Below are 13,758 nucleotides of genomic sequence, written 5' to 3' on the forward strand. Positions count from 1 at the left end.
TTGATACCAAGGTATCAAAGAGCCAGAGCTGCATTCGGGGTTCTTGGAACTGAACCTGCGAACACATCCTGACCAATCCTTCCAAGGTTAGATATATTGTCGTCAATCTAGTCTATTGCTCTCTTCAAAGAAAACCTTGGCCCAATGAAGACTACCCCAAGATAAGTGTGTGCATCTCTGTACTCCACAATGTCTTGGCCATAAGTGAATGTAGGTGCTATCCTGATCCACTACAGTGTGGTGTTAAACACCATGAACTTGGTTTTACCAAGGTTTACAAACAATGCACTGTCTTGCGCAAAGCTATGTAATGCATCCAAATGTCGTTGCATACCCTCCGGCGAGTTAGATATCAACACAATATCATCAACATAACCTTAGTTTTACCAAGGTTTACAGACAATCCACTATCTTGCGCAAAGCTATGTAATGCATCCAAATGCTGCTGCATGCCGTCCAGTGAGTTAGAGATCAACACAATATCATCGCCATATAACAACAATGGAGTCCATGTCCCTGCCAATTGGGCACTTGTTTCAACCTCTTTGTCAATGTAATCAAAAACCTCATCTATTTACATACCAAATAGAGTAGGAGACAATGGTTGTAATGGGATGGGCACCATGTGTCAACGGAAAAGAACAGATTGAACAACTTTAAGCACTTCAAATAACAACTAACTGAAAGAGATGCACGATACACGAGATGTGGAGTGGCGGAGTTCCATCCCAAGAGAGCACTGGCCCCAAACCCTAGCGCCCTTATCGGTATTTCTTTATATTGCTTTAACATGGTACAACTCCCATGGCTCTGGAGTGCATCTCCCATTGGTAGATTGCCAGAGCGAGAGCCCATGGGTCTTATTGAAGGCCCTTGGTCTCTAAAAGTAGTTTACATGAAAAGCATCAAGTTCTAAAAACATCTGGTCCAAAAGTTGGCGCCCAAAAGCTACCAGAGCGATTTGCGAAAATCTATACAGTTGCCATGTTATCAGTCAGCGCAAACGCGGGTCGTCCGTATAGTTGCCACATCATCAATTTTTACGTAAGAAAGTGTCCTATTTTATTTAGGTCACTCGGGCCCCCATCGGACGGGGTCCCATAAGTTAGTGGGAATTTCTTTTAAAATTAGGCCACTCGGCAAGACTTTGTAGGTTGGAAAAACTTCTTGTGCTACTTCTGTTGCTTCTTCTTTAGGGTTTAGGCCCCTCGGCCGGGATTTGTAGGTTGGCTCCGTTCTTCAGTGGCTTGAAAGTTGACACGTCAGCAGCTTGTGACAGTGGACAACTTTGTTTCACTCCAATTGGAGCGAACTAAATCAGATATCCCCTCTAGAGTGCGTACATGTGAAACCGGCTTGGAGGGCGGTAGACGTAGGCTCTCACCCGATTCTTTACTTTAACTTTATGACACAAAGGAACTTCACGAATAAACCTGTGACTGGAATTCAACACTTCAAGACATTTCACGACTTGGTAGCTAGAGCGCTACCTACAAACATCGACACCCTGTTGGCCCCAAAGACTGGCGCCCCTTTCGGTATTTCTTTATTCTTATTATACTTGAGAAAAACCTGTAACTTCTACAAGCTGTCCGACTTTATCGGGCTGAAATTCCTCTCCTCTAACTCAATTTTGGCAACATAACCATAGTAGAAGTCTCCACGGACAAAATCCCAAGTAAACATTGACTTTCCACGCACTTTAGAGCTCTTTGCAAAACCTGGCGAGAAATTGTAGCTCGTTGAATTCTCTGTTTTGTGCTCCGATTCGCGTGCCGATCACTTCTGTGGATAGCCCTCGAGCTCTTGCACATGTAGGGTCACTTGCCCATTGAATTAGACGAGATTCCTCGCGGGAAATCTCTCTAAATTGTCTTATACAAGCACCCAATGCTTTCCCGAGGCTCCCGTGGCGAATAAACGATTTGAACGCTTTCACCTAACCCTCATCGAGCTGTCCAAACCTGTCCATGGCTGTAATTGTCACGAGTCTGTGGCAACTTTACTTGTTGATTTCTTTTTGGGGGAATTTTATTTGACTTGTTTTAAAGCACCCCTCTTGAAATGCCAATGCCCGAGTTGCATGGTGTGAGGCGGATAGTGAGAGTCTAGGCCGGACGGCGAGTGAGCACTGAAGTTGGACAAATGGACTAAGGTTAGCCATGGTGAGGCTACGAGTGTAAATCACCTGATAGCTGGCCGACATTGCATTTTTCGATGTGGTTCCAGTGGTGATTGATGGTCAGATGACCAGTGTGAGTGCCATGGAAGCATCTCCTAAAATCTAGGGAACTGCTATTTTGGACCTGAAAATGTGTTCGTGTCATTACCTCCGGTATGACAAGGGGAACGTTTTATTGCTCTGTTGCCAAGTCAATTGATGCACCAATTGAGATATTTTTAGCCAAGTTGGCCAAAATCGGAAACTGGGCGAGGTGTCACTCTGTGAGCACTTTTGCCACTTTGAGGGGAGTCTACAAGAGGAAGGGGGCGCATTTTTCAGCAGTAGGCGGATTGCAACAGGTTGCAAGAGCTATGGAGTGCTTCCTTTCCCTCTTATGTACAGTGCGATGCCCTGCACGTTACGCACTGCTCTTTCTCTCCCCTATGAGCAGTATGTTATGCCCCTCTAGTGGGCTTTTCATTTGACCAATGTACAGTTGTGTGGGTTATTGCTGAGGCAAGAGCCTCTTGCACCCGCAGGTACAGGTGAATTTGGAGAGGTTTTGCGTGCGAAATCTTGTCCGATTCAAAGGGCAAGTGGCTCTACAGGTGCGGGAGCTCAAGGACTTGCTACGGATGTGACCGGCACGCGAAACGGAGCCCGAAACAGGGAATTACAGCCTGCTGTGTATTTTTGCAGGTTTAGGGTTTCGGCCCTAAACGGTCCCTAATACCCCCAGGAGGTTCGGGGACGCGAGGGGACCGCTGTACAGGTGATCTGGCGCATTTTAGGGGCATAAAACAGAGAATTCAGCATGCTGCAGATTCTCGCCAGGTTTTGCAAAGTGTCCGTATGCATTGGGAAAGTCATCTAATGCGTAGGGATACTGACTTTGAAGGGTCCTAGTACAGTTCTGTTGCCGAAATCGGGCCAGAACAGATGGAATTCAGCCCAGATTGTGCGGGGCAGCTTGTAGGGAAACACAGCTTTTATTCCCTCTGTTAAAGAATAAAGACATACCGAAAGGGGCGCCAACCTTTGGGGCCTACAGGTGTCGCTGTCTGCTTGGAAGCATTCTAGCTTCCTGGCCGTGCTATTTGTCTTGAAGTGTAATTCAGTCCCAGGTACAGGTTCCTTTTAAGTCTTTGCTTTGTGTCGTAAAGTCAAGCGTTGAAGAATCGGGTGAAAGCTAACGTCTACCGCGGCCCGCCCTACGGGCCGGTTTCAGTAATTGCAGGTTTTTAAGCCAATTTCGCCAACATAACGGCGCAAATATCCCTGCAGGTCAAAAGAACACGTCAAGGACACTTTTCCTTGCGGTATGGAAGCTTTCTAGTGAGCTGCAGGTCAATTTCAGCATGCTGTAATTTTCTGTTTTGCCATTGTTAGGTGCCTACTACGCATCCCCTGGTGATTCCCTACAGTTTAGGTGCGAAACTCTAAACCTACAGAAAAACACAGCAGGTTGTAATTCTCTGTTTTGGGCTGTTTTGAGCGGAGCGAGCACGGTGCACGCCTACGTGTGTCTCAGGTTGTGCATGCATTAGGACAGTTCCCCTGTAAATCGGACAAGTTTTCATGCGAGAAAACTCTCCGTTTTTGCATTCCGTCGCGATGGAACTGTGCGTACGAGAAAGGTGACTGCCCTCTAGGCCCAGCATAGATTGATGTACTGGGGGAAGTGGCATATGGCGATGTATAAAAATCGGTCTGTGTCGGCTCTTAGTGTCACAAATTGCTGACGTGTCAAGCCACTGAAGACCCAAAGGATTATGACTCCTTAGCCCTAACCCTACCCGACTTGTGGATCCCAGCCAAGGGGCTTAAACCCTAGCAGCAATAGAAGACGCATAAGGATTTACCAACTTACATATTCTGGTTGAGTGGCCCAATTATTAAAATGGTTAGAATTTACCAACTTAGAGATTTTGGTGGAGTGGCCCAATGATTAAAGTGGCCCAACAACTTACGGAACCCTGGCCGAGGGGGCCTAAAACAAAGCAGTTACACACACACACACACACGCGTGCGCGCACGCACTCTCCAACTTGCATAAAGCATAGTTACAAGGAATGGCCATTTTCAGGTCCCTGTTCCCCGTTCCCATCCCAATTTCCCGTTCTGTGTTTCAAATGTGAGTATCCGAAACAGGGAATGGCATTCGATGCATGTTGCTGTTCCCCGTTCCCTGTTCCGATTTCCCGTTCCGGGTAACTATGGCGTAAAGATTGATGACGTGGCAGACTGTACATACGCCCACGTTTTGCGTTGACATGCTGACGTGGCAGCTGTGCGGATTTTTGTGATTTCCGCTGGCAGCTTCTAGTGCTAGCTTTTGGGACAAAATGATTTTAGACTTGATGCTTTTCATGTAAACTGCTTTTGGATGGCCAAGAGCCTTTGAATATGTACTCAAGGCTAACTCTTTTGCATTCTACACGCAGGAGATGTAGAGCAGAGCCGCCAGGGTTGTACCTCGTTGAAGCAATATAAAGAAATACTGAAAGGGGCGCCACAGTTTGGGGCTAATGCACTCTAGGGATGGAACTACATCACTCCGTGTCTCGTGTGACGTGTCTCTCTTTTAGTTCGGTTGTTTTAAAGCATCTAAAGTCTATTCAATATGTTCTTCCACCATTGGCACATGGTGCCTTCCCATTACAGTTGTATTAGAGCTCCAGTTATGTGCTTTTCTAAAAGCATATTGATCCTTCTAAGAACAGACAAAGCAAGATGGCGCTTCTAGATTCTACTAGGTACCTGTAGTTTCTCCTCAACGAGCTCTGCGACATACTTTCGTCGCATCCTCAACAGAATCTCCCGGTTTTGCAAAGTTTTCAGCAGTTCCCGAATTACATGTTGCCCCCTCTGATGCCTTTCGCAGTACCGCCTCCTCCGGCATCAAAAAGTACAAGGGCGTCTAAGTGACAACATACTCGGTCTTCTGTTCCAATTGGGGGAGTTTTCAAGAACATGGTACAACCGTCTGACCTTGATCCGGTGCAACCGCCGTGGCGCCCCCTCCCCCCCAAACACAAAAAAAAAACCACCTCCTAGGTACAATGGTTTGATTTTGCACCAAACCAACCAAAAGATTTTTAAGGACGGTGGAACTAGAATAAAATTTTTCACTTTTTTAGGTGAAAGATAGGAAGAAAGCCTTGCAGTTCCTACAACAGTTTGATAACATCTATGCCTTGGGGAACTATACCAAAGAATCAAAGATCTCTCGAGTTGCGGGATTTCTCAAAGATAATGCTATGCAGTGGTGGAGTTCAATTGCTACCCAGCCGCATGCTTTAAGGACTTGGCAAGCTTTCAAGACTATTTTTGCACAAAGCGGCATGCCCTCCCTGTTCGAACTCGAAATTTTGTTAGAATGGAGAAACTTGAAAATGCTTGCCACGGAAACCATGGAAGACTACAACTAAAGGTTCCTTGATGTTTACCTTTTGGTGTCTTTCTTCAAGTTGATTCCCTTGGAGGACCAATTCGAGCACTATACAATTGGATTGACATCACCATTACAGGAATATTGTCTCTCTAAACAAGTATCAACAATGCAAGAACTTATGGACCATGCTGCGGTCGGATACAAGCTTATGAAAGGGAAGTTTACTACAAAAGATCCCTTCGCAAACAATCAAATTTCTTGGCCACAACGAACAAATTCCCGGGATTCTCGTGTAAGTCCAACACAAAGGCCTTGTTTGACAATACAACAAGGAGAAACTCTATTACACGAAGACCGATATTTTGGATGTTTTCAATCAAGACATAATTTTTAGAATCGTCTCCAAAGAGCAGATAGACCCTCCGAGCCATCTCTAGCTCAAGCAATAGATAGAACCCCAGAACCACCTCCGGCTTAAAGAGTTTGAATTGCGATTGGACTTGTTCTTGACATTTATGAAATTAATCTTGAAGGTTCCAATGAATTGTGCAGAGGCTATGGCAAAATCAACGGCTTCAAAGCATTTATCTTCTTTGACCTGAGAGCCACCGAGAATTTTCTCCATCTAGACTTTCTCAAGTAGATGGACTTCGAGTATGACCAGTTCGCGGGAGAAATGAAGTTGAGTTAGCCACAAGGCAAACTCAATAGGTTGTGTCCCTTATTGGTTCCTTTCTCGTCACTATCCAAGGGTACCATGGAAAGGCAAACTTCCACATCATGAAGCTAGGCAATTGCGACGCTCTCTTGGGCATGCCTTGGCACGACAAGAATGATGCCACCATCTAGATCCAGAACCGTACCATTAGTATGATGCAGAAAGACAAGCCAATTGTCCTTAAAGTTCGATTGTCAAAAGGAAACCCTTAATGAATTTTACAATTGCTTTGTATTTAGATACTTTTTGAACTTTGTTTGAGAATATTGTTTGGAATTATGTTTGAAATGGATTTTATCTGTTTTGAACTTGTTTTGGTGTAGATATGAGATTACTTGATTCTGGTTTTGACGGTGGTTTCAATACTCTTGGAAAACTTTTGGATACTCATGGCTCGGGCTTTCCCGGGAGGAGTATTGAATGATTGATTTGGGGCCAGTGCACTCTAGGGGTGGAACTATGCCAATCCATGTCTCGTGTAAGGTGTCTCTCTTTCAGCTTAGTTGTTTTGAAGTGTCTAAAGTTTTGTTCAGTTTGTTCTTTTCCGTTGGCACGTGGTGCTGTCCTGTTACACTCAGTCTCACCCACATGTATCTAGCATGATCATGCCTTCGTACAATATGTAGAAGTGACTGTAGCTCCTCTTTGAATAACACTGCTACTTCCCTCTGTAACAAACTGCTGACGTGTCAAAGCCCGCCTGAATGGAGCCAACTTACAGATGTGGCCGAGGAGCCTAAAACTCTAAGAAGAATAAGTAACAGAAGAAGTGTCACAAAGTGATGACGTGGTTGCCTGAGAGCAAAAAATCCTAACCCTAATTTCTGCCAGAAACCCTAATTGTTGAAACCCTAATTCTAGAAACCCTAATTGTTGAAACCCTAATTCCAAAAACCCTAATTCCAAAAACCCTAATTGTTGAAACCTTAATTCTGGAAACCCTAACTGCTGAAAGCCTAATTCTGAAAACCCTAATTGTTGAAACCCTAATTTTAGAAACCCTAACCCTAAAACCTGCAAACCCTAATTTTGAAAACCCTAACCCTAAAACTGCAGAAACCCTGACCCTAACCCTAAGGGCTGTAAGCTGATTTTCGAAATTTACGCTGGTTGATGACGTGGCAAGCTGTACGGATTTCCGTGATTTACGTTGGCAGCTTTTTGGCTTTGCTTTTGGACCAGAAGCTTTTAAGTTTGAAGTCTTTTTACTGTAAACTGCTTTTTAGGCCAAGGGCCTTTAAATATGAGGCTAGGGCTCATTCTCTGGTATGCTTCCTGGAGAAGGTGCAGAGTCTAGAGTACCGGCTTGTACTGTGTTGATGCAATATAAAGAAATACCGAAAGGGGCGCCAAGGTTTGGGGCCAATACTCTCTGGGGTGGAATTCCGCCACTCCGTGTTGCGTGTCGTCTCTCTTTTAGTTCAGTTGTTATTGAAGTGCTAAAAGTCTGTTCAGTCTGTTCTTTTCTATTAGCACGTGGTGCCCGCCTTGTGACAGTGGTATCAGAGCATCGGGCGTGTGCTTTTCTGAAAGCATACCGGTCCTATAAAAGAGCAGACAGAGCTTTTGGAATTTTATTTGAGGTATCTTCACCCTCCAACCCGGACTTATTAGCCACTCCCACCCTTACTTCTCGCCCATCGGATGCGCTTCCATCTTCATCGCTCATGTCTTACAGGCATAAGCCAATTAAGATCACTTGCAAGAGAAGGATCCAACTTTGTTTCAAGTCAGTGTTTTGTTTCTCAGAAGCAGTGCCATGCAGATGTTGATGTCTACAGCAACCAAGCAACATACTCCAAGTACTTGGCAAGCTTTCAAGAAAATTTTGGCCCGAAGTTATATGGTTTCTGACATCTTCCTTCGGAGTGCAACTTCTGGCAGAGTGGGTTATTCTGAAATGCTTGCCATGGAAACCCTAGCAAATTATATCTTGAAATTTCTCGACATCTCTCAGTAGATGTCTCTGCACGAGCAGATGACCTTGGAGGTTTAGTGCGATTGCTATCTTGGGACTACCATCGCCGCCAAAGCAACACTGTTTGTCCAAGAGTTGACGGACCATGTTGTGCTCAGCTACGACCTCATGGAAGGAACCTAACCCTAATTTTTGGTGCAGGTTTCAAGATGGAAAGTCAGTCGACTTTTCGAGCTCGACTGATGTCGAGATTGCTTTTTAGGTTTGAGTTTTGTTTGATCTTGCTTGGTGAGCCTGTTTGGAATTTGTTTGAAATGGATGGTATCTGTTTTGAACCTGTTTTCGTGCCGATTTGAATTGTTTGACTCTGGTTTGATACTGGTTTCAATGATTAGTGATTTTACTCCCGGGTGGAGAAGTGAGAAATACCGTTTTGGTATTGTTTGAACCTCGGAACGACGCAGGCCGATGCCTGGGGAGCGTTTGGTTGTATGCTTGTAAAATAATTGTTGTTGTGACTCCCGGCTCGGATTGGATGGTTATGCGGGAGGAGTATTAAGAAGTCTGAGCAGTGGTTACTCTTAGCATCTCCAAACGACGCAGACTGCGGTCTGGGGGGGCGTTTGGTTGTAAAAGGCCTCTATATCTCCCTGCCCGGACCTTTTTAGGTTATGCGGGAGGAGTGATGAGGGAGTCGTTGAATATCTCCCGGCCCGGACCTTGTTAGGTTATGCGGGAGGAGTGTTCATCGGCGGCTTTATGTTTCTATGTCTTGTAACATGCATATGTAAGCATTTGTGTTGCATTGTGATGTGCCAATTACTGAATATTCCTAATTGGATGAGATTACCTGGGTATGTAATTTTAGTGCATCAAGACACCCGTGGAAGATTAGTACGGTCTGGGTGTGATGGCTAGTTTTACTACGCCGGAATATCAAGAGTTCCTATTTGGACGAAAGGAGAAGCTAACTCCTTGATCAAAAGAGCAGAAAGGAGAAGCTAACTCCTTAATAAAAAGAGCAAACTGATTGTCCCTCGGAATGTCCCTCGGAATGACCCTCGGAAATTTTTGAGCTAACTTGAGTTGTTTTGCAGATATGCTGTAATCGAGGACGATTACTCTCTTTCAAGAAGGGGATATGTAACAAACTGCTGACGTGTCAAAGCCCGCATGAATAGAGCCAACTTACAGATGTGGCCGAGGAGCCTAAAACCCTAAGAAGAACAAGTAACAGAAGAAGTGTCACAAAGTGATGACGTGGTTGCCCGAGAGCAGAATACCCTAACCCTAATTTTTGCCAGAAACCCTAACTATTGAAACCCTAATTCTAGAAACCCTAACTATTGAAACCCTAATTCTAGAAATCCTAACTTTTGAAACCCTAATTCCAAAAACCCTAACTGCTAAAACCCTAATTTTGGAAACTCTAATTGCTGAAACCCTAACCCTAAAACTGCAGAAACCCCAACCCTAACCCTAAGGGCAGTAGGCTGATTTCCGAAATTTACGCTGGTTGATGACGTGGCAAGCTGTACGGATTTTCGTGATTTACGTTGGCAGCTTTTGGCTTTGCTTTTGGACCAGAAGCTTTTAAGTTTGAAGGCTTTTTACTGTAAACTGCTTTTTAGGCCAAGGGCCTTTAAATATGAAGCTAGGGATCATTCTTTGGCATGCTAGGTGGAGAGTCTAGAGTACCGGCTTGAACTGTGTTGATGCAATACAAAGAAATACCGAAAGGGGCGCCAAGGTTTGGGGCCAATACTCTCTGGGGTGGAATTTCGCCACTCCGTGTTGCGTGTCGTTTCTCTCTTTTAGTTCAGTTGTTATTGAAGTGCTAAAAGTCTGTTCAGTCTGTTCTTTTCTATTGGCACGTGGTGCGCGCCTTGTGACACCCTCGATCCTTTGTTCCCATGCTCAGATCTCGTGTTAGTCCGGCAAGCTGTCTCCCATCTATATCCCGTCACATGTGGCATCATCTGTCCACGGGCTTGATGAGTCTCTCAGGAGAATATAATGTCCTTGTCCCAAAAGCTGTCTTCAAAGGCGCCCACATCGAGCCTCTAAGATCCATTACAATTCTAGGCTCCCATCTTCAGTTTGGTCCCATAGGTCTCACACCGTCCTGTAGAGCGTCACTCTACAATCACCACCTGACCATTTGTGTCGAAGGCCATTTTTCCCTTCTCCCTTGCTGCTCTAATCTCTGGCATCACCTCTCTCATGTGAGCCAGCAACGAGAGGGTGAGATTATCACCGAGAAAAATACCCGTCTTCTTGAGGGTTGGACTCTTCCTCAAGAACTACTCCTCCTGTAAGGAGGGGAAACGTAGTAGGAGTGCTCTGTCCTTAGAGGACTCTCTTGGGCCTTCACTCCTCTTGCCCACCCACCATGCCTTTGTGTGTAAAGGCTTCTGCATCCCCATGATGGACATGAGGCTTGTGACCTCTTTTTCAACATTGTTGACATCCTTGAGGCCGGTGACCCTCACATATAAGGCACATACCGGCCTTCTTTGCTCTTCTTCGATTGCCCTTCTTTGCTGGGCCTAGAGGACAGTCACCTCTCTTTGTCCTAGATGACTACATATGGGAGTTTTTCAGGGATGGTGACATCTCCTCCTAGGGGACTTCAATGCTTGGACGGGAAATGCTCAGACAGTCTTCCATGACACTTTAGAAGATATGCTTAGAGAGCTGGATGTAGGAGATTTGGGCTTGACATACATTCATAGGACAAAGAGCAGCTAGAGTATGGGAGACATCTCACGGAGATGGCAACTACACATGGTTTGGCCATACTTAATTTCCTACAGTGTTTTCCTAGAGTGGCCGGTTTCACATGCTTTCCACACAGGCATGGTGCTGGGGTACGGGTTTGCAAAAGACACTAGTGCTGAAATCGTTGATCTAAGGATGCTGATGAAAAACACTTTGGCTGATTTGTTGGTGCTTGGCGATGAAAACGCTGCTGGCTGCCCCTTGCGGATACTAGGTCCTGGTGATCTTCTGATGTTATGCTACCAAAATTGGGCTAGAGAAGGTCATTTTCAGCCCAATAAAAGTGGGACAGCTCGTAGGAACTTATAGGATTTTCTCCAAAGTTTTAATTGAATAAAGAAATACCAAAAGGGGCGCCCACCTTTGGGGCCAACACGGTGTCACTGTCTGCTTGGAAGCACTCTAGCTTCTAGGCCGTGTTTTATTTGAAGTGTAATTCACTGGTTTATTTGTGTTGTTCCTGTGTCATAAAGTTTAACAGTGTAAAGGTCGGGTGAAAGCTAAAGTCCACCACCCTTTAGCGATTCTATGGGCCGGTTTCACATTCTGTTCGTTTATGTTTCTTGCTGAAAGGCACACTTTTGGTGATAGGTGAATTCATGATGGATTTATTCAACTATGCTTTTGGATTTTGTAGATTCTAAATGGTATCATTTATTTGTAATATTTGAAGTCATTTTTGTTTCTTCAAACTTCAAAGGAGCGAAATTCAATCGAAATTTTGGGAATTTTACCTTGTTGCGTAGATATGTATGAATGAATTGCTTACTGGAGAGTGGATAGAATGTAGAAACCTGGGACCTTTGCCTAGGTTGGGATACTCATAACTCTATATTTCCTTTATTAGTCTTCAGTTGGCTCCTCTGCTTTCTTCTTGTTGAGACTTTTAAGTGTTCTTCTTTAATGTACGAAATTAGGGAACAATATTGACATTTTAAGGTCTATCTTGCAAGAACTTGGCAGTGAGTGAGTTTGTTCATTGAACAGTCATGGATGCGGAGGAGGAAAGGAGAATACTTTTGGCCATTACTGTTGAGGTTGAGGATGGGCATCTTGAGTATATTGAGATAAGAGATGGAGACTCAGCTGAGGCTGCAGCAACTAAATTTTGTCAAACTCATCTACTTCCAGAGAAGTATGTTGCTCCCTTGACCGAGCATATTGTCGAAGAAGTGCGCAGGATCAGGTGGGTTACTTTCTCCCACTTCCTACTGATGTTTGTTCTGTCCAGAATATTTTAATACAAAGTGCTGATGTCTATAACGATTTTGATTTCTATGTTGAGTCAAATGTGGATTAATTATAGTTGGTACCAAACTGGTAGAGGTTGGAGCATTTGGAACCTTTTTTTCTGTTAGGTCACACAGTCGCATCCTTCTCACCTCCTCAGCAAGTGTGACAAGATGGCCAAGAATCCTATATTTGGCCCATAGCTGTCAAGAACTCACTAAATTTGCAAAACCTTTGCAATTTGTATTGAACTGTTTAAGTAAAAGGCCTTTTTTGACGCGTCTATCCAAGGCACTATAGAGCTATCAGTATTTAGTGAGAGACGGATATTGGACTGTGCGGTTGGTTTAGGCCCTCAACTAGCGAGAGCAGTAGCCTAGAAGGCTAATGAACGTGGACAGCGAGCCAACCCACTGACTAGAGGACTTGAGCTGCATTGGATTTTTGCTGACTACTGGACCAGGGCTTTGGCGGGAGACGACGAGTCGTAGCCAGCAGGTCATCAGCATGGCTTCTGGCCTACTAGGCTTACCACCCACCTCAGTTCACTGACCCTCATCCCGAGAGATATTTTCTCTCAGATCAGCTATTTCATGGAGATATTTCGCGCTAGTATATAAGATGGATGTCATCAGTCATCAATTGAGTGTCTAGAGTTTTGAGTGACTGGCACACAGCACACTCCATGCCCCGTTGAGCCTCGACACTCTCGCATCCTGTTGGTCTTGGTATGGAGCTGAGTGTGATTTCAGCTAGTCAATGTATCCTGCTGGTCTTGGTTTGGAGCTGAGCGTGCTGCCAGCCAATTGATGAGATGCTACTTTGTTAGTTGATGGGTTCAGCTGGACATTGAGCACCACCGTGTTTTGTCTTTCACTTCACTTGTTATGCAGTTGTTTACTCGTTGACATCGTAATTAGTTGTGAGTGCGGCTTCTTGCACACTGAACTGAGAGGCACCCACCAAGAGAGCAGAGTGCACGGTGTCACTGTTTTCCTTCTACAAGAGCTCTCAATTTTGGCACGCCTAGTGGGACCCCAACGATCGTGTCACTTGTGTTTGCCATGGCTAGCTAGCGTGCGTCGACTGGTCTTGCTTGAGCTGGCCGACTGGACTAGTTCATGCTTGTCAACTAGGCAAGCAGGTTGATCGGTAGTTAAGCCGGTCGACTATGACCACTACAAGCTAACTCAAGCTGGTCGACTATGCTAGTCTGAGCACGAGTGGACTAGTCCAAGCTGTTCAATTGGTACAAGCAAATCCAAGCTGGTCTCCTAGCTTGTCTGGTCTATAAGTGCTGGTCTAGGCCAAGATCATGTTGGAGATATGTTAGCATCAGATGGTGGCATCGTAGGTTGTATATCGTGATTTTATGGCTGTAATGGCCTTGCATATGCGTTTTCAGCCAATTTTGCGTACTTATTAGTTTTTAAATTTAGGTGGTTCATTTATTAGCTTCTCATGCCACGTGCCATTATTTTGATGATGTGGCAGTTTATTAGACCAAGGCATCCTCTGTTTCTAGAGCTGTGGGTCACTTATTTGGCATAGGT

General features: G+C 44.9%; 1 protein-coding gene across 6 annotated transcripts in view; it reads left to right on the forward strand.

The window, feature by feature from the left end:
• Positions 1-13,758, forward strand: part of LOC147436244 (uncharacterized) — a 64,929-nt gene that overhangs the window by 12,999 nt on the left and 38,172 nt on the right. For 4 of the 6 annotated variants that reach the window (XM_086489165.1, XM_086489163.1, XM_086489166.1 and 1 more), the window contains exon 4: positions 11,963-12,161. In XM_086489165.1, the coding sequence (XP_086345291.1) occupies positions 11,963-12,161 (199 nt within the window). Of the gene's footprint in view, positions 1-6,599; positions 6,755-11,938; positions 12,162-13,758 lie in introns of all 6 variants that reach the window. The other 2 variants (XM_086489167.1, XM_086489169.1) reach the window with 2 other exon arrangements.

This window comes from Adiantum capillus-veneris, chromosome 18 (genome assembly GCF_014529385.1).
Source record: "Adiantum capillus-veneris isolate H3 chromosome 18, ASM1452938v2, whole genome shotgun sequence".
NCBI classification, from domain to species: domain Eukaryota; kingdom Viridiplantae; phylum Streptophyta; class Polypodiopsida; order Polypodiales; family Pteridaceae; genus Adiantum; species Adiantum capillus-veneris.